We start from the raw sequence: 26,501 nt of genomic DNA on the forward strand, positions 1-26,501 counted from the left end.
AAATAAACAAAGGGAAACCTCTCAAAGTAAATTGGGTAATGTGGAAAAAATACTTATGCCAGAAAAATCAGTATTTAGCACCAAAAAAAAAACATATGGAAAAGACATGGTTTCTACATCACAAAAATAATAGAGAAAGAAAAACCACAAACCTTCAAATTGTAAAATAATAATAGTGTTTCTTTTTTTAAAAAAAATCCAAAATATAATTATTAAAACTATTACTCCTAGAACAAAATTTATATCTAATGCACTAATTAGTAAGGAAAAACATTATACTAGAACTAAACAATTTTAGTACCACTTTTCCCAAATATTTTGGATTATAATCACCCTATTAACGATGAGATATTTAGTATAAATAGTATCTTTACCCTTACGTTCTCTATAGGGTTTGAATTATTTCTACTATAAGGTTTGAATTATTTCTACTATATTCTTAAATAAGTTTGAATACACTTAAAAATAGTTTGCTGTTAGAAAGATGGTAGTGCTTATGGCATTCATTTGTTTCCAAGGGTTTTGTTTGCATCAAAGGGAAAAAAATACTTCAAAAAAATTCTTTCAAGCAAATTTGCATAATTTATTTAGTAGATGAAATCTTTCACTTGGAATCCTATACAATATATGCAGTAGGAAATGTGAAAATCATTTGCAACATCTATTATGAAAGACAAACTCTGAGATGCAATAAATGATTATGAGGTTTTACATTCTGATCTAATGCGGAAATTACACTGACTTAGAGAAACGTTAATTCTGTCATGTTTCATAAACCATGATATATGATTACAGCTTCTATGGCCCTAAGCTATTTTAGCTTAGTCAAATCAAAGTTAAATGCATCATAGCTCAGCACAAAATGGGATTGCTGCACCCAAATAAAATTGTGTTTGACTAGCCACCCATGAAGTTCAGAAGGGAAGTCCCTGCAAATTATTTTGTGTTTGTATATATATATATGTGCATGTACTCTGTACCCAGGAAGCAAACAAACATAGCCCATTATTTTATGTATGTATCAGGGTTCTAATTTACCCTGCCGCCGGTTTGCTTCCCGTGTTGTGTGGCTGCATGCACATTGCACCCTGTGGGGCTACACATGTGCAATGCTGAAAATTTGCAAAAAATTCAAAAAAATTGCATGCACAATGCCGGAAACTCAGCTTCTGTGCATGCGCAGAAGAAAAAAAATCAGCAAAAAATTTCCCCACTCCAAAAAGATAGTGGCGTCCATGGACTGGTACCGACAGAACCGGATCCATGACATCACCAGCTGTTTAGTACTGATTCTATAGGACCGATGCAAACCGGGAGGAACCCACCTCTGGTATGCATTAACCAAGACATAGTATATCTCTTATCCTGTTTCATCTACAGGAAATCAGCTAATTATTTTCCAGTGTTGCATATGTAAAACATTGCTAGGTCAGCATGGTACAATGATATGGGCAATGCTCATGGGCCGCTTGCTTATATAAGCCACATCTAGTCTGTCTTGTAAATGGTTTTTCAGATTACCAGAAGCTTCACTGCTACACTATGATTAGAGTAGTAATGTGTCATCAAGTTGTTGCCACACTTAGCAACCACACAGTCTTTCTCACTGATCACCATTTGTCTGAAGTATTGTAGGGTTTCCTGCCCAAGCAAGGGGTTGGACTAGAAGATTTCCAAGGTCCCTTCCAACTCTATTGTTGTTATTGTTATTATGAATAGAATAGAATAGAAATTTTTTATTGGTCAAATGGGATTGGATACATTTGTCATTAACTTGTTCTTCAAATTTTCCCCACTGTGCATTGTGTTATGTACCCGAATAAGACATCAAGGAAACACTCTTAACTTCTTTAATAGCTATAAATAAGGATTTAACTGTAAACCAACCAATCAGAGGTTCCCTAGTTCCTGCTCCTTTTCCGACCCCTGGCCTAGTGGATTCCGGAACATTACACATTCATTGTTACATAACTGAGTCTACCTACCTTGCTGCTGGTCATCTTGGTCTCTTCTACTTGTCCCACCACTAGAGGTTTTTCCAGAAAGAGAGATCTTCGCCTAATGAGTCTGAAGTAGGATAATTACAGCCTGGTCATTTGTACCTTGAATGAAACCTATACTTTGATTTATTCAATGTTCCATTTGTTTCCTTTATTGACTGTCCAGAATTTCTCAGGAAGTCTTCTCCAACACCAAAGTTCAGAAATGTCAATACAAATAGACCTCACTTAATAACTGTTCTTTTTAGTGACCATTCAGAGTTAAGATGGCACTAAAACACTAACTTTACAACTAGTCCTGCATGTTTCACAGCCAGCTTCCAACAAGCAGTGGAGAAATGGGCAGTAAAATCACAAGTTGTGGTCAAATAATAACTTGCTTAATGACAGTGAGTGATTCACTTAAGACTGCAGCAGAAGTGAGAACAGTAGTAATATGTGGAAAGAGATAAGGAAGAGAAAAATAATAGTAATACATATTTGGTCGTACATATTGCATGGTAATATGTATTACCAAACATATAATAAAACTACTAAGGAAAACAAATACATTTTTGACAATATTTATTAAATTTATGTGCCAGTCTTGTTGTCCAGAGATAACTCTGGGCAGCTTAATATAGATCAGTATAGTATCTAGAGAAGGGTAAGTTTCATCCATAGGTGAAACTAACATGGTTTAGAACTCAATTCTCTTTCCTTTCCTATTTAACATTAGCATGAAGCCACTGGGTAAAGTGATGAATATTTGGGGTAAGGTATCAATATGATGATGATACCCAGCTTTCTATCGCAGCCTCCAGCTGCCTGAGAGATGCTGTGAATATCCTGTCTCAGTGACTCGTAAGGGTCTAGTTCAGATGCAATGGGTTCAATTCAACCCAAGTAAGAAAGAATGGCCTGGAGAACCCTTGCACACCTGAAGGTGGCATGCCTGTTCTTTGATTGAGAGACTTCGCTCACAGTCACTAGCCCTCGTGACTTCTTAACTATTGCAATGTGCTCTACATGCAACTGCCCTGGAAGAGCGTTCGGAAGCTTTAGCTGGTGCAGAATGTGGCTGCATGGGTTGTAAAGGATATTGGCCATTTGATACATGTAACAACACTGCTGCATGAGCTGCAGTGTGTTTCCAGTACAACACTACAACATAAATATACATGGCATCAAGTCAACCTGATAATACGTATTACTATAGACCAGAGAGTGCTGTTTGGTGGCCTATTATCAGCAGGGGTGCGATCTAATTTTCCTCGCTGCTGGTCCACTTCCTGACACACTGCATGGATGAGCAGGCAGGCATGTGCTTTGTGCTGGCATGCATGCATGCTCAGTGCTAAAAACCCAGCTCATGCACAGAAGCAAAAAACAAGATGGTGCCGCCTTATGGTGCCACTGAGAGCTGGTTTGGGGGCATGGCAGGCCTGGGTCATTCCCAGTTCCAGTAACTCAGGCCGCCAAGTTATTACCAATTCCAGAGAACCACTCTGAACCAGAAGGAACCCACCTCTGATTACACTGGGGAACAATTTGTAACACAATTTCTGTTGAGTTTGATTTTTGAGCTTTTTTGTAGTTAGTTAGGCATGTTAGTTTCAAAACTAGTTAGTTTTCTTCTACAACGTCAAATTTTTTTCTCTACACCTTATATATATAATATAGTTAATTAGGCAACATGAGCATCAAATTGCATTTTTTACCTAGCCATCTTGCTAACTTCCCGGAAAATTTTGGTGCAGTCAGTGAGTGATTCCACCAAGCTTTGAAGGCCATGGAGTGATTCCACTGAGCGATTCCACCAAGATTTGAAGGTCATGGAGGCACAGTATCAAGGTAGATGGAATGTACATATGATGGCTGACTTGGAGCATCAACCAAGAATGTCCACAGATTAAAAATTCCTGAAAAGGCTATAAGCGAAACTTTTTACCTTAATATGTATAATTACCATTCAATTTTAAAAAGTAACTATTTCTATGAACACAATTTAACTTGCAGTAACTATTATAGCCTTTGTATGAATACAATTATTTTTTGTAAACAGTATATTTGGTAAGTTTTTACTTTCCTTTCCTTTATATGCACAATTTGTGTGACTTTTGATGGTATCCTGTAGCTTAAAAAGTTGACATGATACACAAAAACTCTGGGTTATTTTTGGATCCAGAGGTCAAAAGTTAGTTGAAAACAAGTCACAGATTTAAGACAACAAAATTGTTGTTCCCCAGTGTTATCAGGTTTACTTGGTGCCATATATATTTATGTTGTACTGTTTTAATAGTTCTAATAGTGTTTAATTGTCCTTATTTTTAAGAGCTGCACTGACCAGAGACAGATGAGTAGCCATAGAATTTTTTTTTAATGGCACCCAGTTCTATGATCACTGATTGCTCTGCTACTGTTTCAAAATGATACATGGTAGCAGAACAGCGTTTTAACAAATTCAAACCCCTAATTAGGGGTGTATGCTCTGATTTGATTTTAATAAGCACTTTTCTTCAAATGCATGTATTCTCTGTAGAGAAAGCTACATGTTAATGATAGGTGAGACCAAGCATAATATGCATCTGAAGAAACCGGCTTCCTCTATCTGAAACAGTAAAGATCTCTAAGCTAGATGAGTTTAATGCAATTTATATTCCAAGAATGAAAGGGAAAAGGCCAGTTGGATACAGAGTACTTTATTTTTGCCCTGAGGGGCTCATCCCAGCGGCCGATAAGGTCCCACAGAGTTGGCGGGCCCCCGGGGAAGAGCCTTCTCTGTGGTGGCCCCGGCCCTCTGGAATCAACTCCCCCCAGAGATTAAAATGGCCCCCATCCTCATCTTTCACAAGTTACTCAAGACCCACCTATATCGCCAGACATGGGGGAATTAAGACATCTCCCCCAGGCTTTCTTATATTTTATGTTTGGTATGTATGTGTTGCATGGTTTTTAAATTGTTGGGGTTTTTTAATGTAATTTTATTATTAGATTTGTTCCATTGTTATACTGTTTTTATTGTTGTTGTGAGCCGCCCCGAGTCTTCGGAGAGGGGCGGCATACAAATCTAATAAATTGAATTGAATTGAATCTCTGGAAGGAGACACCAAATGTGTTTTTCCTATACGAAACACCTTCAATGGTATGGTGATATCAGTAGGAAACAAGTCTTTGAACATCATTGGATGGTGTGGAGCAAAGTCACAGTCTCTATGACTATGCAATTGCAAATTGGGCAAGTTGATTGGTTCAGAGTTATGACATTGCAACATTCTGTGGTCGCATGGTTGCTATTTGTGATCTTCGCCGCCAGCTTCTGCCAAGGAAAAGTAAATGAGCAAGCCAGAAGGAAGTCACAATGGTAACTCTGTGAGGACTTTGCTTAACAACCTAGTGATTCACTTAACGACAACAACTGGAAGTGCCGTATTTTCACAAGCAGCAAGGTCACATGACGTCATGACTATTGCTTGGTGACAGAGGTCCTAGTCCCAATTAATGTTGGTAAGTGAAGAGTATTTATATGTATAAAATTATTATTCTAAATCCCAAGAAATCACAGATGCCAAACATAAAATCAGGAGGTAGCAACTATTCCAGAGTAAACCGTCTTTTGCCTCACATGTCCCAGGGACCGATTAGATCGCACAGAGTTGGCCTTCTCCGGATCCCGTCAGCCAAGCAATGCTGACTGGCGGGACCGTGGGGAAGGGCCTTCTCTGTAGCAGCTCCGATCCTCTGGAATCAACTCCCCTCAGAGATTCGCACCGCCCCACTCTCCTGGTTTTCCGAAAGGCTTTAAAAATATGGCTGTGCCGGCAGGCCTGGGGCCATTGAGCAACAGCACTCTGTTCCGGTCAGTAGTAAGAATGATAGATGGATGAATGTTTTTTTAATATTGGGGTTTTTATTTTTATATCTGGTTTTATATTGTATGCCGCCCTGAGTCCATCAGGAGAGGGGTGGCTTATAAATCTAAATAAACAAATAAACAAAAGCTGGAGGAGTGAAATGCTTCTAAGGATAAAACTGGATATATTTTATTTTTTTTATTTTTATTTATTTTTGTCAAGTACGTATTGGTAGTATACAAAGATATAACAATGTTTATATACATGATACTAGTAAGAGAGAAACAATGTCGTTTGGCGGGGCCCAGGGGAAGAGCCTTCTCTGTGGCGGCCCCGGCCCTCTGGAACCAACTCCCCCCGGAGATTAGAATTGCCCCCACCCTCCTCGCCTTTCGTAAGCTCCTTAAAACCCACCTCTGCTGTCAGGCATGGGGGAACTGAGATACTCTTTTCCCCCTAGGCTTTTACAATTTATGCATAGTATGTTTGCTTGTAGGTATGATTGGTTTTAAAATAAGGGTTTTTTAGCTGTTATAGTATTGGATTTACATGCTGTTTTTATTATTGTTGTTAGCCGCCCCGAGTCTACGGAGAGGGGCGGCATACAAATCCCATCAATCAATCAATCAATCAATAAATAAATAAATAAGTAAATAAATAAATAAATAAATTAGGACAGGGGACAGAAGGCACACTGGTGCACCTATGCATCCCCCTTATACAAACCTATTATCCAGAATCTTACCAAGAAGAGTCCAGATAGCACAGTCCTCCAAATCTGGAAGGGGGAATCATATATGCTTCTTATATAGTAATTAAAACATTAAATGGTTAATTCTTCCTTTACTAAGTAATAGAGTCATAGCAAGGTTCCATCTTGCTTCTTTTTAAAAATGTTCTGATGAGGGTCTCTTACAGCCTCTTCTGTAAACTTCTTCCAGGAAAGCAATCCTTCACCAGGATAGTAAAGTGATAATTTTTCTCCTGTAATCTATAAACGTGATTAATTAATTAATTAATTAATCAATCAATCACACTTATAGATTACAGGAGAAAAATAATTATTAATGATTATTAATGAAAATAAATGATCATTAATTAATTAATCAATCAATCAATTAATGAATTAATAATCATCTCATGCCCAAATTCTATTCAGATGAGAAGCACTCCTTGACAGAAAACCGAGCCCACCCAATTTCGACTGGCATCTCTGAGTGGCTCCCTGGCTTTCAGTTTAAAAGTTTGAATGGAAGGGCTGACATGATTGGTGTTTGGTACAAGGGGTGTGTGTGTGTGAAAGCAAAACTGATGCCGATTGGTTGAAAGAGAGAAGAAAGTTAAGAGAGGGAACTGTCTCCCTTGAGGAAAGGGAAAAAACTGGTTGCTTGGTTACCTTCTCTGTACACAAAGCTGGGCCTGCTTCATTCTCTGCTTCTCTGTGCTTCCTACAAAGGCTGTGCTTTTTAGCAGTTCAGCTATGAAAAGCAAGGAATGAAGATATATATATATATATGTTTGCCTACTCCTTTAAATATAATTATCAAATAGAAGTATAGAGGATTTTGTTTTCGGTGAGCCTCAGGCCTGTTGGCAAGGTGTTCACTATTCGGCTCAAATGCATTTCAGTTCCACATGAAAAGGGGGGGGGGTCCTCTAGTATTTTATTTTCTCTGCCACTTTTCTCCCAATTACCCATTCATTCTGCTGGCTCAAAGTGAATGCAAAATTGTCTTCTGGATGAAACAACAAGAGAAGAATAGAGGCTCCCGAGAATATGTTGCATTCAAGAGCTTACTTGCTGTTGGAAAGGGAGCTTATGGAGTTCAAGCAAGCAAATATATTTGTGAGTATAATTTATTCCTTATTAATCTAGCGTGGACATCAGTTTGCTGCCTGTTCCGTGCATCTGAGGTAACTTAAAAACAGGAAAACAGGCAATTAAAACAGCTCTTATCCAGAACAAATCCTTGTAGAAATAGGGTTGTTCTCCTCAAAGGCCCTATGGACAGCATCAATGTAATGCTTTCCATTTTGCTTGTAAGTGTCAAGACCATCAACAATGTATTAGAATCATAATCAAGTATATTATAGAGCTTCATGATCTGCTCTCTACTGTTCTATCAACCTTCACAGCATTTGGGGTTTTTCCTTTTTAAGGGTCTCTTTCCCTCAGGGTAGTTAGTTGGCAGTTACTCAGATATGACTAAGATGCCATTCTCTGATACAATTTTCCTTCCTTCCTTCCTTCCTTCCTTCCTTCCTTCCTTCCTTCCTCCCTCCCTCCCTCCCTCCCTTCTTTCCTTCTTTTTTCCCTTCCTCCCTTCAATTCTTCCCTCCTTTCTTTCTTTCCCTCCCTTCCTCCCTCCCCCCTCCCTTCTCTGGCACAGTGATGGGATCCAAAAGTTTTTACTATAGGTTCTGTAGGCCTGGCTTGGTGGACGTGGTGCGGCTTGGTGGGCTTGGCAGGGATAGAATACTGTAAAATTTCCATTCTCACCCCACTCTAGGGGAAGGATACTGCCAATCCCCATTTCCTCCAGATCAGTTGGGACTTAGGAGGCAGAGAATAGTTGGGGTGGGGTCAGTCAGAGGTGGTAATTACTGGTTCCCCAAACTACTCAAAAATTTCTGCTACCTGTTCTCTAGAACTGGTCAGAACTTGCTGAAACCCACCTCTGCTCTGACAGCTCCTTCACTGCTTCTCCTAAACTAAAATATACACTACAAAAACACTACATAAACATGACTAGATAGATAGATAGATAGATAGATAGATAGATAGATGATAGATAGATAGATAGATAGATAGATAGATAGATAGATAGATAGATAGATAGATAGATAGATAGATACAAAATTATGCATGTACCCCCATATATTATATGACATGGAGAAACAACATAGTTCAGATGTATACATGTACATGGTAACAAAAACAAATCTTGCGAGATGGATGGCATAGGGAACAAAGCTGTTACAGAATCTGATAATCTTTCTAGAAATACACGCTAACTTTCTCCCAGGGGGGAGCAACAGAAACAGACTAAAATGGGTGTTTGGGGTCTCTAAAAATGCTTTGAGCTCTAAGCGCATAGCACTTATAATAAACAAATCACTGTTCCTATCGTTTGGCTGTAAGGAGGAACTGTTGTTCATTTCTAATTAATTTTTAATGGAATAGCCAATATGAAATGCAGTAGCCTGCATGTTAACATGTTCCAGACTTCCTAAGCATACCTCCTCTCTAGGTTTTCAGATGCAATTTAAGGTTTGGCTCTTTACCTAAAAGACATATGTCTTTCAGGACTGTCTTCTTCAGCTAGAATCTATTCATCCTATATTAACATTTGAGGGGGGGAATTCTTTTGGACCCCCATTACCATTGACTGTAAGAGAGCTGAAACCACAAGGAGATATTTCTGCATGAGTCCAGTATTCTGAACAGTCCTTCCAAAATAGGTTGGTTTTGGAATGCTATCCAGCTTTATTAGTTTTCCAGAAGTACAGTAGTTTAACATAGTGCGTTGTAGCTAGTTAGAATTTTTATACGTTGTCATATTTCAGCTTAATTCTGTTTGAAAGTAATTTAATTCTTCATTTATTTTGTACTACGTATCGTTAGCATTAGTATCAATCTATATAAATCAATGCACAATCATTTTTCTGGACCAGAAAGAGGAGAGAAGACATCCATTAAGCATGGATTAGTAAATCAACAAGTGCAAGCTTTTGACAAAATTGTTTGGGGCCTGAATACTGGGTAGAAACAGGTCTGGTTAGGAAATGATGATGGGAGATCTTGTGAAACAAAAAGCCACTTAGAAAAATTGCAAGCAGAACCGTGGTAAACATTAAGGCTGTAGGGTAGGCAGGAAAGTTAGAAAGTTATATGAGGCAAAGGCATTGGCAAACCACATTTGTATTATTGTTAGTGTCTACGGAGTTGTTATGAGTGGGTTTTTTCTTTATATCACTGAAGCCAAAACCATTTGTTATCTTTTCTTTCTTTAGGGCATTTCTGTTATGCCTCTGGAAGACAATTTGATGGAATGGATAGCTGAAATTGAAGGGCTGAAGGATACCTTATGGGAAGGTGCTACTCTTTCCTAGAAATGTTATAATGTACAGTGATATCACAAACTCTAAACAACATGGGTGATTTATTATTATTTACCATTTGTAGAGCTTTTTGGTAAATGCCCTATAATAGTGATGGTGAATGTATGGCATGGGTGTCCCAGATGACATGCGGAGCCATATCTGCTGCATGCGAGCTGTTGCCCTAGCTCAGCTCCAACATGCATGTGTGTGCTGGCCAGTTGATTTTTGGCTCACACAGAGGCTCTGGGAGGGCATTTTTGGCTTTGAGAGAGCCTCTGGGGAATGGTTGGGCATTTTTACCCTCCCCCGGATCCAGGGAAGTCTTTAGATCCTGGGGAGAGCGAAACACGAGCCTACTGGGCCCATCAGAAGTGGTAAAATAGGCTGTTTCTGGCCTCCAGAGGGCCTCCTGGGGGTGAGGGAAGTTGTTTTTGCCCTCCCTAGGCATTGAATTATGGTTGTGGGCACTCACAAATGTGCGATAGCACACACCCACGCTCTTTCAGCACCCGAGAGAAAAAAGGTTCACCATCACTGCCCTATAATAAATATATTGATTGAAAAATCAAGGTCCAACACTTAGGAACTGCAAAACATTCGGAAAACCTTTTTTTAAAATTATTTTTTAATTTTTACAAATGTGACATACAAGATAAAGGAAAAAAACATACATAAAAACATATATATACAACATTTGGGAAATGAAAGTGGGGTTTTTTGGGATATTTGATCAGAGAATTACACTTCTTTTACATAATATTAATTTTTGAATTCTTTTATTTGATGTGTTGCTTTGCATAAATTTTTATTTATTTATTTCTTTTAGCCAATCATAAAATTTTGCCCATGTTTTATGGTAATCTGATTCTTATTTTCCCTCTAATCTTTTGGATAGCCTGTCCATCTCCACACAGTCTAGTATTTTTTTAATTATTATGTTTTCTTCCGGTATTTTATCTGTTTTCCACTGTTGGGCATACTGTATACTATTCTGGCAGCTGTTAGTATATGTATAACTAGGTATCTTACTTCTTTTTCTATTTTTTTATTAAAAATACCCAATAAATATAATTCTGGGTTTTTTTCGATTTCTTCATTTGCTATTTCTTTTAACCAATTTTTTATTTTATTCCAAAACTTTTTTGCCTGTGTGCATGTCCACCATTGGTGGTAGAACGTGCCTCTTTCTTTTTTACACTTCCACATATTGGAGAGGTTTTTGGGAACATTTTTGCAAGTCTTTCTGGTGATAGGTGCCACCTGTAGAACATTTTTAATTGGTTTTCCTTGAATGCGGTCAATCTTGTCATCTGCCAATTGTTAATCCATAATTTTTCCCATTTTTCTAGTTCAATTGTGTAGCCAAAATTCATTCCCCAGCTTATCATATTCTCTTTTACAATTTCCACTTCTGTCTCATAACGGATCAAAAATTTATATATTTTACCGATTTGGCATTCTCTTTTGAGAACGCCAAATTCTTCAGGAAATAAATTGCAGCAAAAATCAGAAATGTAAATCCTGCAATCAGAAAGAGTGAAAAGTACTAATTGAACTTATAGGATAGAGTACTTAGATAATAGAAATACTGAACTGTCAGATATTGAAAGTGAAGTAGCAAAGATAAAAATAAGAACGTTAAGAAATCAACCTTGTTATATCTGTTTGCGTCACAATAGATATAAATAAATAAAAGGTTGCTTATGTAAGACTTCAATGTATACGCTTCACTGTTAAAGAAAAGTTTAGTCACTGCCAACAAATGCCCATAAATGCCTGTATAAAATCTTTCTATAATCAAGGATGGACCATCTTAATTTCAAGAACTGCCATTCTCTAATATAATGTTTCTCAACCTCAGCAATTCTAAGGTAGAATTGTATGAGTTGAAGTCCGCCGATCTTAAAGTTGTTGTGGTTGACAAACATTGTTGTAATAAGTGCATGTCATTTAGACAGATGTCATTCAGTAGACAGGTGAAGCAAGTGGTGAATGAAATCAGAGCCAAATGTAGGTGCTCAACTCTTACATTTCAGTTGCACATCGTATTTTTGGATGTCGTTTCCCCCTTACAAGATATGCTAACGGTAACTTTTTCTAGAAGTCCAAATGGATTGTTTCCAGAGGCTTTTGAAATTCATCTGAGAGTCGTGTAAAAATGAGATAAAGACCATTTGCAAGTTCATTTCCTTATTTACAGACTCCCTTCGCCAAGCATACAATATAATACATATATATTTATATATATTATACTAGGTGCTGAACTTCAGCTGTCCCTGAAATATTCTGAAGACTACAATACCTTACCTCCAACCATCACATTCACAACTATTCCTTTCCATCCCAATGGTAAGGGTGTTATTAAGGACAATGTCCTTCATATGGTAACTGATCAAAAGCAACTTGTTGCTTCGTAAGGGTTGTTTTCCAGAGTAACATAACAGGTACATATAATCGTGCTTAAGTAGTTTATATAGTGTTTTAATAATTTTGATTTTATCTGCTTTGGTATATAAATGCACTATATAAAATTAATAATGAATCAATATTTTTGTAATATAAAAATATTGAGAATAAATAAATAAATAAAACATAAGCTAAATTTTAAGATTTTGTAAAATCTTCTTTTGTAGAACAGGGGTGTTAAACTGGCAGCCAGCAGGCCAGTTGGGTTATGCACAGGTCATGCCCACTCCAGCTCCACAAAGGCAAAAAGCATCGTGATATATCATGATACTTCATGTGACGCAATAGAATTTTACATCTGCGTTATGGAGACTAAAACTTACATACTGTAACACTCTACAGTATGTTTACAGTAATATGTAGAATTTAGCGTATTAGTAGGAAACGCTCCAATTTAAACATTACCGTTTTTGTCTTTTATCCAAGTGGATCCAGTATCTGGGAGACCTTGTGTGGATTTTCTAGATAACTTTAGCAAATGGAACACTAACTTTACAATGACTAGTATTCTACTTACTATCCAGGTAAGAAAGAATGATACAAACATTTTTATTCTTAATTTTCTTTTGTTTATGGGAGAAGTAGTCTTAGTTTATTTTTGTAAAACTAGGAACCTCACAGCAGCATAAGCTCACACAAGGCATTGCACTAATCCAGGAAAATTGTTAGCTTTTTCTTAAATAGTTTTCAGGAGTCTTTTTCATAAACTGCTTTTGAGGTTCCCCTCAGTTCTAGTTACAGTTTGTCAGCTTGGTAGGACTGATGAGGAAAAAAAACATTTTTCCTTCATGCCCTCACACAGAGTTTTGCACTTCTTTAAATTCTAATTAAAGAAATTAAAGGAAAAAAGAGTCATGATGTATTTTTAGAGAGAGGTTAAAGTATCTTTGTACTTATAACTGCAATAAAGAATATTAGTAGCGCCTTTTTTGCCCTTTTTTCTTTCCTAGACTTTTTCCTTTGTCTTTGATTTCTTTCTTTTTCTTCCCCTCCTCGTTTCTTTTTTTATCACCTATCAATTTGTGCTATTTTTATATACTTGTTTAAAAATTAATAAAAATCATTTTAAAAAGAGAAAGCACGGATATGTTCATTAAGTTATCAAGAGTTAAACTCACCTCAGAGAGCATCTATCTCTACCATACATGTCCAAGAATAGATATTTAATTAAATGTTGCACACTATTGTGTCTTTTATTTTCACCACAAAAATTCCTCTTAGAGTCTTCCTCAAAGAAAATATCTCTTTCCTCTGTTGATGAGAGAGCTATAAAAACATTTTAGGAATGCTTGTTAAGGCATGAGGTTTCCATATCCATAGCTTTGGATAGCATGATGGGGGCATATAAATTTAATAATTAAATAAAATTATAGCAGGGTATCTCTAATGCCATGTTTTCCTATCTTGAACGTTATATTTGTTGTTGTTACGAAGGAGGTCCATCCAACAAGGGGAACAGTTGTTTCAGCTTTAGTTTTTCATTGAGTGTTCTGTCGAGCTCTCTGGTAAAATCCTCCCAAAAATGCACAGATACAATTTCAGACACACACACATTTGAAAATCCAAAACAATGTTCTTTATACGGAAAATGCAAATAAACAGAGCACTCTTTTTGTATAGCAAAGAGCACGTCTCCAAACAAATTGGTAATTTATACAAGTCCCTTATCAGTTCTGTGATACTTAGTTTGCAGCTGTGAGGCAATTCACAGTCCTTCTTCTTTCACAAAGTGAAACACACTTTGCTCTGGGTTAGTTTCAAAGCGGGGGAAAATCAGCACACAAAGATCAAAGTCAGCAAAGCAGTCATGAAACATCACTCTCCGCATGCGTGGCTGTATCATTAACTCTTGTTCTGAATCCAAGGAGGAGCTAGATAATTGATCCCCTTCTGAGCTGTCTGCCCCACTCTCCTCCTTCCTGTCACTCATGTCTTCTTGGTCAGAGGAGCCTTCATCAGCAGATTCCACCGGGGGCAAAACAGGCCTGCAGCATGTGGATGTCTCCCCCACATCCACAGTCCTTGGGGCAGGAGCTGGGCCAGAGCTAACCACAACATTGAGTAATAAATATAAAGCACTACATGGGATTATCTTCTATTGTTAAAGACATTCTTTAAATTGTTGCATAATTTTAACTCCTACCTTTCTAGGATCTGCTTTGGTATATGTTAGGAAAATGGGAGTTTCCAATTTCCCTTGGTGAAATAATGAAGGATTACCATTGCATTTTTAAAAAAGCTTTATTTTCTTGGAGCTGCTATCACTGTTTGAATCATAACTAGAATGGATGGTTTTCTCCCCTCCTGGTGCTCAAACAATTATTACAAATATTCCCATCCTTCCTTCAGAAATGAATGTGTGGAGCTTGCTAATATATATTTTTTTACATCAACCTCTTTCCAAAATAGCAAAGTAAATTTTGCAGCAAGTCCAGTATTCCATTCTAAACGGGATGCATCCAAAAAAGAAGTGTTGGTTTCTCCATGTTCTGCATATGTTCATAATTTGTGTCTGCCAAGGTTAGAGTGGAAAGAAAAGTATCAACCTTCTGTAAATTTTTTGTTATATGAAAACAGAGCAGAATTCATGCCTTTCAACTGCCATGGCTAAAGCCAATAAAGCCATTTATTGTAAATAGTGTTTTATTTCAGGTTTATTTATTTATTATTTATTTATTAGATTTGCATGCTGCCCCTCTCCTTAGACTCGATACTCGGTACTCTTCGACTTAATAAACATTCATTTAGTGACCATTGGAAGTTACAACAGCACTGAAAAAAGTGCATGATGAACAGTTTTCGCACACCTGACTCCTGTTGCGGCATCCCATGGTCAAGTGATCAAAATTTGGATGCTTAGCAACAGGCATGTATTTGTGACAATTGGGTCATAGGATCGCCTCTGTAATCTCCCTGTTGGCTTCCGACAACAAAGTCAATGGGTGAAGCAAGATTCACTTAAGACCTGTGGCAAAAAAAGGCCATTAAGTGGGGCAAAACTCACTAAAGAATTGCCTTGCTTAGCAATGGAAATTTTGACTCCTATTGTGGTTGCACGTCGAGGAGTACCTCTAGCTGGTTGAGTTTGTAATCAATAAAGCTTTGAAGATTGATGTGTGCATGTATTTTCATGCAGGTTTTGTTGTCTAATCCTGTCCTGAACAATCCTTTGAACTTGGAGGCAGCTCAAATGCTGAAAAACAATTATGCCCTCTACAGAGAAAAAGTTGTACAGTGTGTCACAAATAGCAAGAATCTTGAAGGTAATAAATGCTTGTGCTTTCTGTTATTAATCAACAGAAAAATTCTTTCTGCACTATGGGGAGTTTTAGAAGAAACTATTTGATTAGTATCTTGAAAAAACACTATTTTATACACTGTCATAAATTTTAATTAGTATCATTGGCAATGTAACTTGAGCATGGGTTTTCTAAGCAAATCTCTTATCTCACAAAACATATTTTGCCAGGGTACATGGGTTATGCAGAGGTCACAAGCTGGAAATAAAATAAAAACATTGATATGGGAAGGAACTTAAAATTTTATATCAGTGATTCTGTCAGGTACTTAACTGGCACCATTATAATGAGAGGGCCAAATATAGCACAATCGAAAGTTGTACTACAACAAAGGCAGCATCATATTTTTATTTACATTTCACTAAATATTGGAAGCATTTGCCATTTCCATGCATTCTATCCTAATTTTGGAAGGTCAAAGATGGAACTGTCGTTCAAGTTAAATGTTATAAGTGGACAAAAATATATTCCAACTGAGTTGTACAATTCTAATATAAATTTCCAATCAAGTCATCTTTATACAGTCTCCATCTGTACAGTCTTCCATATATTCACATCTTTCAGACTAATATGGCTCCGGGTATTTCCACTCCCATCACAGTTCTCCTCAATGTCTCTAAAGCCTCAATGCCTCAATGTCTCTAAAGCAACTTGAAGCACCCTGACAATCATCTATGCATCTGTTGATGTAATTCATTTGTTTGTCTGTCTGTCTGTCTGTCTGTCTATATATTCATTCATTCATATCATTCATTCATTCATTCATTCATTTATTTATTTATGTATTTATGTATGTATGTATTTATTTATTTATTTATTGGATTTCTATTTCTAATGTTCTCCCATCTTTATCCATTTGAATTTGAATTACTTCAAAAGGGACTCTTTGATGAATTAGCAAAGCTACACCCCTACTTTTTGTATTTCCCTGCCATTCATATATCCATTTCCAATTATTATCATTTATAAGTTTATCTGTCCCACCACGTCTTTTATGTGTTTCTGTTAATAACAGAAAATCCACCTTGTTATCCCTTGCCAATTTCAAAACTCTGTATCGTTTCAATGGTGAAGCCATACCATTTACATTCATAGTCATTATAACCCTTTCACTCATTGTAGATGCTTTTTTAAAAAAAAATTCTCCCCATTCTTGCAGTTCCAGGCTTATTTAAAAAACTTTTAAATAATCTACAGACTCTCCCCCTCTGTGCTAGCAAGGCTAATCCTTGTTTTTTAGGTGTTGATTTATCCTCTTTTTGAGTAGAGTTTCCATCATTTTAACTATAACTGATGTCAAGATAACTGGCCTGTAGTTACCAGCTTCTTCTCTACTGCCCTTCTTGTGGATAGGCACAACAGTGGCCATTTTACAATCCTCAGGAACATCTCCTATTAACAAGGATTGGTTAAACAAATCAGTCAGGGAGGTAGCAATGACATATCTGAATTCTTTAAGAACTCTGGGGTGGATGCCATCTGGACCCATTGCCTTATTTATCTTTAATCGTTCAAGTTCTTCTAAGACATCGGCCTCTAAGATCACTGGAGCTGAACCCCTACAGCTGGAAGCAATGCTATAAGCATCTATAGTATTATATTGTAAGGTGTCTTTTGAGAAAACTGAACAGAAGTAGCTATTGAAATGGTCAGCGACCTCCTTAGCTACTTGTCCTATATATGCTTTTAGAAAACCCATAGCTGAGCCGGAAATAAAAGGTATTGGCTGCCAAAACTATGGAATTAAATCCACAGTTTTAGAGCCAGGGTGGCACAGTGGTTAGAGTGCAGCAACTACAGGCTACTTCAACTAACTTAAGGGGCGTGCATAAGCGCACCACTGTGCCTACCGTCCCTGTCCTATTGTCTTCTTTTGTTACTTTTTATCATGACTTATCTAATGTTTTATTTGTACAAATTATCACCCTATAATTGTTTGACAAAATAAATAAATAAATAACTGCTAGCTATAGTTCAGCAGTTCAAATTTCAACACTGGCTCAAGGTTGACTCAGCCTTACCATCCTTCCAAGGTGGGTAAAATGAGGACCCAGATTGTTGAGGGCAATATGCTGATTTTGTAAACCACTTAGAGAGGTCTGTAAAAGCACTATGAAGCAGTATATGTTTAAATGCTATTGCTAAATCCAGAGTTTCATGAGAATTGGAACTGCTAATAATCCTGCTAGGAAAATCAAATAAAGCATTTTTTCCACATAATGAGTCTGTGTAATTTAGATTATTGTAACTGTACCTCCTTATAGTTATTAGTTCTATCACTGTTGTGACAACTGTAGCAATGCAGTATTCACCTCATATTTGAAAGTATTTTTTTTCATTACTGGTAATAAAGCCACAGGAATCTTTTGGTTGCAATTATACATGGCTCAATTAATCCTTTAATGGCATAAAAGTACTGGATTGTAAAATATTCACAATAAATGGGCATTTTTAAAACTTCTTCTCTTGTCCAGCCATTGCCAAAGATTGGGATACGTCAGTCAAGTTTTACCAAAAATCAGAAGAACCAAGCCCACCTAGGTAATGACATACAGCTAAGCTCATAAATGTTGTAATGCTATAAATTATGTATTTGAATTATTGAATAATTTATATTTGCTTTGAAAAGCATTATTTCATCTGGCAGTAAAAATTTCTAGCAGTGTTAGTACAAAGTCACAAATATTAACAGTACAACTTTAAAAAAAACATGCTTAAGAAAAGATCTTCTATTGCTTCAGTAAGATATCAGAAGCAATTCTGCTTGGAGAAACACTGTGTGGTTCAATGAAAAATTTGTTTCTCCTTCGTCTTGCCCGTTTAGCATCATATGGAAAATAGACATGAAGCATTACATTTTATGAGGCCTACAAAGTCTGGGCATGAACTAGAAGAACATTTTGGACTTCTAACTGTTGAGGCGTGAAAATGGGCCAGCATCCAGTTTTGAGAGTTGGCAAGATGTGATTTATATTACTGATCCGAAACATAGCAGTTGGCGTTCCTGATAATCAAAGAAGCCTTCAAAAATACATTTTAACTTGAATAAGTCACATATTTACATACACATAAATACATCTAACTACGGTGAGCCATTTCCCTTCTTTAAAGTTTTAAAAAAAATAAAAGTTAAATACTAAAAGATAGGATGCAAGTTTAAACTTGAGAATTATAAACATTTTAAATACACATGTTCAATATTTTTTACAGTTTCATTTGAAAAGGTAATAGGTAATATAATAGGAAACACATTTTAATATGGGTAAGAAACTGTGATCATGTTCAATTAACTTTCCCCAATATTATGTGCTTCTTCAAAGCTATCTGTTATGTTAGTTTTTGAAATAGAACAGTTCAATATCTGTGGTCCAGTGAAGTATGTATTCTAATTTTCCTGAGTTGTGTAATAAAAAACCTGGCATCTAACATCAGGAATGTTATCATTTCTGTATAACATTGATGTATAGTGTACGTTGGCAATAATTATCAGTATATTATCAAGTATATCAGCAAGATTTTTATAAAATACTATTGCATACATTTTCCAAAACAGTTCCAAAAAAAGTTGACCAAAAGAACTGCTAATTAGGCATTCCTGACATTGTATTATATACCAATAGTTTATAAGCTCCAACACAATATGAAAATGTTGTAATTAATGTGGTTCTGCTTTCACAGAATATAGAACCACCTATTAATTTGTCTTCACAGTCAATTCTTGCTGATTTGCATTTGTACCATTATCCTCCTTATAAACAATCTGTAATTGATAACATATTCGTCCATTTAGACTTCTGTCACCAAAGTGTTGATCTACGGATGTATTGAACTTTGATTTTCATAAACTCATAAAGTATACAACCTCTAGCCTTAACAAGTGAGGATTAAGGAAATTGTAATCTAGTATATATGGAGACACAGTCATTGAGGGACATTTCTGTAGAATTTTTTTCTCACCGAAAAATTATTAGTAAAAATAAAATGCAGGTCATCTTGTCTTTGTGGTAGAATCTGCCCTATACTGATCATGTAATTTATTTATTAAATGTATATGTTGCCCATCCCACCAGCAGCTTTAGTATAAATAATCTTCATTTAACAATGGTAATTGGAACCAGCAACACCGTTGCTAAGTGATCCAAGCATAAAATGCATTGCCCTGTAACTGCTGATTTACAACAGCAGTTGTTGCAGTTTCAGTTGTCATCACTAGATAAATCCCATTCAATTGCAGTGTGCTACCGTGTTTCCCTGAAAATAAGACACTGTCTTATATTAATTTTTGCTCCAAAAGTTGTGCTACGTCTTATTTTCGGGGGGTGCCTTATATTTCTCAAATAAGACAAATTCACAGGCAGAAAAGCTGACATCCCCAAAGAAAGTGTACCATACGGTACACTGATTACGATACGGTACCTGTCAGTATGGCACCCACACACACAAACAACGGCACTTATATGGTACAACAGTATACTCCCGCTATTGCAGCTTCCGGCCACCAGAGGAACTACAGTCTACGCACTGTAGTGGATACTGTAATGGCGGTGAGACAGCTGTACTGGATGGTACAAAGCGATGGAAGGGGCCAGCAGGGGACGCCACATTATTACGGTACCGCTATGAACAGCTTTGAATGGTACCGTATGTTTTTCCACCGTACCGTATGTAAACTTGACTACGCCTTATTTTCGGGGGGTGCCTTACATTAGCAAATTCTGCAAAACCTCTGACGTGCCTTACTTTCGGGGTACGTCTTATTTTCGAGGAAACGGTACAGTTATGTTTCCAGTCATGTTTACAACTTTCTGCTGGTTTCCCCAATGATTTCGCTTGTCAAAAACTGGCAATGGAGTTTGCAAATGGTAATCATGTGACCATGGGGATACTGTGATGGCAACACTATAACAATCAGTGGCAGTATTCAGCTGGTTCGTACTGGTTCGGGCACTATGGCATCCTAGTTGGCCATGTTTTCTAACCCACATGCATGCGTGCAGGCCACGTACATGAGCAAAGCACATGCATGGAAGGTCGGGAACATGTGTGGAAAGTGCATGCACGATGAGCGGGCGCACACAGGGCAAACTGGTGGTAAAATATGTGAAACCCACCTCTGATGACAACCTGTTGTAAGTCCTTCATTCAACGTCATTGTAACTTTAAGGGATCATCAGATGACTGATTGATCAAGAGGTTTACCCATATACATTAGAGTGGTATATAGGCTGAGAGGCCAAGCATCTTTAATGCTGATGGCATTAGGAAAGTAAAAATGTGTCAATCAGCGTTGCTATCAATGGCCAAAGAAGGATTCATAGCAGAGAACAATTTCTCACAGTTTTGAAGAAAGGCAAAGTTACAAAGTCCTTGATGAGCTGCTGCTGACATTGAACAGGACAGCAACAGCAAAAGATAGGGAAATTAATGCAAGGACTTCAAACAAAGCAAGAATAATGTGATGATTGTGCTCCAGGATCTTGTCATTTCATACAATAGCATGCTTGACATTTTCTTCTTCAGAGTCTCATTGATGTGTGTTGAAATCAGTAATGGGGGGGGGGGGTGTTGAAGCAATTATGAGCATAAACCCAGTTCTCTTTGATTTTATTATCAAATAGTTGGCTCATTTAGTTTGACGTACCTAGTTCCTGCAACTCTGTAGCAGATCTATTTTACAAAATACATCCAGCTGGAGCTAAAGAATGCCTGTAGATCTGAGCAACCCAAGGACCAGTAGAACGCCTCTTTAATCTTAAGAGGGCAAAGATTCCCAAACCATGCTGATAGGGCGCCTGTCCCCAAAAACTGAATGCTTCAACAAAGTTTTGCAGTTTTTTTACATCTCAAAAACCTGACATTTTAACAGGAGAATATAAACTTTTATATTCATTGTAGTCTGTTGGATTTTCTTCCATTTATACTGAAACTGAAAGCAGTTTCACCCTTTAAACCTCTGTTCTTTATTCTTGGTGAAATGTTCGGCAGAAAAAAATATCTCTGCCCCCTAACTATTTCCATACTCTGGTTACAGCTCATCCTTTTTTCCAAATGTATATTTTCAGAAAGATAACAGGGGTATCGTTTGAAGAATATTTTATAACATGGTTCAAAATTGCCACATCAAGACCTGCTGAAGATTTTAAACAACCAGGTAAGCTGATGTTTTGAGGGTTTTTTTTAAATTAAATAGAGTAAGTCTGATTTTTCACAAAATGTAAATAAATCAAATGGATATAGAAACATAGAAACATAGAAGTCTGACGGCAGAAAAAGACCTCATGGTCCATCTAGTCTGCCCTTATACTATTTTCTGTATTTTATCTTAGGATGGATATATGTTTATCCCAGGCATGTTTAAATTCAGTTACTGTGGATTTATCTACCACGTCTGCTGGAAGTTTGTTCCAAGGATCTACTACTCTTTCAGTAAAATAATATTTTCTCATGTTGCTTTTGATCTTTCCCCCAACTAACTTCAGATTGTGTCCCCTTGTTCTTGTGTTCACTTTCCTATTAAAAACACTTCCCTCCTGGACCTTATTTAACCCTTTAATATATTTAAATGTTTCGATCATGTCCCCCCTTTTCCTTCTGTCCTCCAGACTATACAGACTGAGTTCATTAAGTCTTTCCTGATACGTTTTATGCTTAAGACCTTCCACCATTCTTGTAGCCCGTCTTTGGACCCGTTCAATTTTGTCAATATCTTTTTGTAGGTGAGGTCTCCAGAACTGAACACAGTATTCCAAATGTGGTCTCACCAGCATTCTATATAGTGGGATCATAATCTCCCTCTTCCTGCTTGTTATACCTCTAGCTATGCAGCCAAGCATCCTACTTGCTTTCCCTACCGCCTGACTGCACTGTTCACCCATTTTGAGACTGTCAGAAATCACTACCCCTAAATCCTTTTCTTTTGAAGTATTTGCTATTTCATATATTTCAGATATTTCATATAGCAATACCCTGCCGCCCACCCACATCCCCCACCAAAGTATGGAAGCTGCAACGGAAGCCTTTAAAATTGTGTGACCTTGTGGTTGCTGCTAATAAAAGTATTGGCATATATAATGGGACTCACTTTATGATTTTTTTTCATATAGACAAATGCAGACTTGTGTTGTTTGAAAAAGAAAGCAGCATATTCCAGAAATTTCAAATTCAAATAATCATGAATGTCACAAGGGCTAGTTCAATAAACTGAGGAATGCAACACTAAAGCTTTTTCATATGCTGATCTATAAAGCTTTAGTGAGTCAAAAAGCCGAGAAAATGAAAAAGATTCCTGATATGCCATTACACATACGTTTATTACATTAAAAAACCTTGTCATGAAGCAAAGCTATTTGCCAAGGAGTGCTGTGAAACAGCACTTCACTTTGGTGACTTAGTTGATAATATTTTCATTAAACTCAATACCAAATTTGATTTTATTACTAAGATGAAAGAAAACCCATCCCATTGAAAGATGTCTAAACTCTGCTTTTCTATTTCTTTTTTTTCCATGCGGAGCAGATGGGTTTTCTTTCCTTTTGTCATTTTCTCTTTACTCTAGCCTAGTCCCATCTTTCTTCCTTTGCTTATTAGGGAAATCTTCCTTGCTCACCTGTTTACCATCCCAATGGGAGGTCTTTGGTGCTCTCTGAGCCTGGTGGTTTACTTACAGACATTTCATTATCCAGCTAGGTAACATCATCAATGCTAGAAGGGAGTTGGAATTTGCTCTCTGTTTATATACAAGTGGCTTGCTCTGTCAGTGTTGGCAGTTCCTTAGGCTGTTGTCTACCAATTCCCACTCCTTGGTTGGTAGAGAAGTTGTGATTGGGCAATCATGTCTGCTTCCTCCAGCCTCCCACTCCTTCCCTGGCTAAGTCTTATCTCCAGGTGAAGAGAACCTGATACAATCAGAAGTAGTGCTCTGCCTTGGATCTTGAGAGCAGACAGGTGTTTTCAGAAGGTGGCACCGCTCAATGCTACAAAGCCTCGGAGAACCAACTATGTAGCCTCACCCCTAAGTCTCACCCTAGTTGAAAGACTCTCCAAGTTGGGCTGCTTCTCTGCATTCTTCACAGAACTCTGTGTCCTAGACTTGCTGTGCAACACCCCAAGTTCCTATACAATTTCCTAGAAGCCATAAAAAGCATGGCACTAAGTTTGTGCATGCTTTTCTAGAGAAAGTCTGAAAAATCAGGTGCCCAGGAGAGGAAATGGCAGACAGATCTAAATCTACTTAAAGTATCAAGAGAAAGCACCTGCCCATAACCACACTTTCGAGGGGGATGACTTTTTGTCTGTTTGTTTTTAATAAAAATAACAAAGGAAATCTTCTTGCGGCTTTACATTTTGACTTTTCTGTACCACATTCTAGAATCAGAAAGGACTATTCCAAACCTAATTAAAATGGAATGTGCTATTTTCAGAACACTGAATCATTAAGTTTGACGCATCCTAGGTGGTCTTTGCACAAACCTTATAATTACACTGGTTTAGATTAACTATATTTTCAGTAGTGAGTTAAAGACTTTATTATAAAATGGGTATAATAGATGATGGATACATGGAGCAAGTATGCATTATACTTTGAGAGGGTTGCTATTCTTAACAGAGTTCAGTAAAATTTGCTTAATATAACTTGCCATAACTTGAAGTTGGGCTGCATTTGATTTGTCATAGTTGAACTCATCATTAAGTCCCCCCAACCTGGCCCCTGGATATGTATAGTTTGAATGCACAAGTAAGATTGCCTTCTTTAGTCATGTTCAAGATCTTCCTTATTCCAAGCATGTGTTTTACCATTCAGCATGACCCTTTCCCAAAGGCTTGTACAAAGGGAATTAATTAACACTAAGTTGAATGATGACAGAGTATTCTGACATTAAGTTGAATGATGACAGAGTATTCTGATCATGCACATATAGGATTTGGATTTTTTAATGAATAGATAGTAGAGGCATAAGATTTTTAAACATTGAAGTTAATGAAATACCTGTTGAATATTGGCCAGGTGACAATTGTGAAGACAATAAATGTCTTCTAATTTCTTAATGTGCTTTTGATGTCTACACTTACCTACAAAAACACATTGAAATACTTCCTAAGCAGTGATTAAAAATATAATGGAGTTTTAATATATATGGTAAGTAAAGTATCTACACTCATAAAGCTTTTATTATGAATGTAAGAATGAATTTCCCTTGTAAGATCAAATTAGGCAAAAGGGAATATGGAATTAGATTATGGAAAATCTCTGTTGAGAAAGTATAGCTGTGAGCTGTGAGCCGCCCTGAGTCCTCGGAGAGGGGCGGCATACAAATCCAATTAAATAAATAAATAAAAGAGAGCAACCAGAATAATAAAGGGACTGGAAACCATGACATATGAGGAAAGGTTGCAGGAACTGGGCATGGATAGTCTAGGGGAACAGGAGGTCCAGGAGGGACATGATAGCAGTCTTCATATTTTTTAGGGGCTGTCACAGAAAGGAGGGGGTCACACTGTTTTCTAGGGTACCAGAGGGCCAGACTAGAAGCAATGGATGGAAGCTGACCAAGGAGAAATTCAACCTGGAAATAAGGAAGAATTTTCTGATGGTGAGAGCGATCAACGAGTGGAACAGCTTGCCAGCAGAGGTTGGGAATGTCCCAAGAGTCACCACTTTCAAAAAGAGATTGCACTGCCATCTGTCTGGGGTGTTGTAGGGTCTCCTGCTTGAGCAGGGGGTAGGACTAGATGACCTACAAGGTCCCTTCTAAATCAAATAAATGATAGATAGAGAGATAGATAGATAGATAGATAGATAGATAGATAGATCGATCGATAGATAGATAGATAGATAGATAGATAGAATTATTATGTACACACCAAACCTGGTATTGGTATTCACATTCAGTTCTTTCCAAGAACTTAGGATGTTGTAATGTATTGATGGTTGGTCACAAGCAGCCAGATCCACATGTCAAAAAATCTGGCTTTCTTATTGTGGAAATCTTCCCAGACTGCTTGTCTTCCCTTGGGAACAGACGGATAAGATTCCATGCAACTTAGGTTGGGTCAGTTTACCTTGCTACTGCACAAGGATTCTAATCCTAACTCTAACCCTCCTCACTGCCTGGCTTTCTGCCCCTATTCTGTCCATGTCTTTAATATATTATTCTGGTATTTTTTTCCCTATGCATTCCAGTTTTTAACTTGCAACAATATTTGTTCTTTGATGTCTCTTACATAATGAAGGATTGGTGGATGCTTTATTAGCAGGGAAAGATCATGTTATCAGTGATCCTTTTCCTAATGGGCCAACTGCTTTATCTTTGCTGGTGGTATCAGTCAACAGATTCCTGAATCCCATATTACACTAACCTCTATGCACTAAGATTGGTTATGTTTTGTTATATCTATCGCCTTCCAAGAGCGTACTGAGGTGAATTATAAGACTCCTTCAGGTTGGATGTCATACAGGAAGAACTAAGGAATTCATATTGTTTTAGAAAGTTAGCATTTTTTATGGAATGTGAATGTGACTGAATTTGAAATTTATTTGGAATTCTCTTCCCAGTATTTGAAGATCCGGACTACATAGGAAACCGTTACAACTGGATGGCAGAGAATGTGAACAGAAGCAGTTGGGATGAAACTTTGTAGGTATCTGATGAAAAATCACCTGTGTACAGCTATAGTAGAGAAGATGTTTTATGAGTATTTTTTATGTTTAGTTATAAATTTGTTTTGAAAGTGAAAAATCATTAGTAAAAAATCTAAATGTATGCCTTTAAACATTAGTCATGCAACATCATATTCTGCTG

The 26,501-nt window shown here is 37.2% G+C and overlaps 1 protein-coding gene across 1 annotated transcript in view; it reads left to right on the forward strand.

Moving 5' to 3' along the window:
• Positions 1 to 7,227: 7,227 nt before the first annotated feature.
• The window catches only part of UBE2U (ubiquitin conjugating enzyme E2 U), a 33,707-nt gene continuing 14,433 nt past the window's right edge, over positions 7,228 to 26,501 (forward strand). The window contains exons 1-8 of the mRNA XM_070746077.1: positions 7,228 to 7,679; positions 9,848 to 9,929; positions 12,194 to 12,286; positions 12,830 to 12,927; positions 15,540 to 15,666; positions 18,177 to 18,243; positions 21,765 to 21,853; positions 26,255 to 26,336. Coding sequence (XP_070602178.1) covers positions 7,611 to 7,679; positions 9,848 to 9,929; positions 12,194 to 12,286; positions 12,830 to 12,927; positions 15,540 to 15,666; positions 18,177 to 18,243; positions 21,765 to 21,853; positions 26,255 to 26,336 — 707 coding nt within the window. The 5' untranslated portion in view covers positions 7,228 to 7,610. The remainder of the gene's footprint in view (positions 7,680 to 9,847; positions 9,930 to 12,193; positions 12,287 to 12,829; positions 12,928 to 15,539; positions 15,667 to 18,176; positions 18,244 to 21,764; positions 21,854 to 26,254; positions 26,337 to 26,501) is intronic.

Source organism: Erythrolamprus reginae, chromosome 3 (genome assembly GCF_031021105.1).
Source record: "Erythrolamprus reginae isolate rEryReg1 chromosome 3, rEryReg1.hap1, whole genome shotgun sequence".
NCBI classification, from domain to species: domain Eukaryota; kingdom Metazoa; phylum Chordata; class Lepidosauria; order Squamata; family Dipsadidae; genus Erythrolamprus; species Erythrolamprus reginae.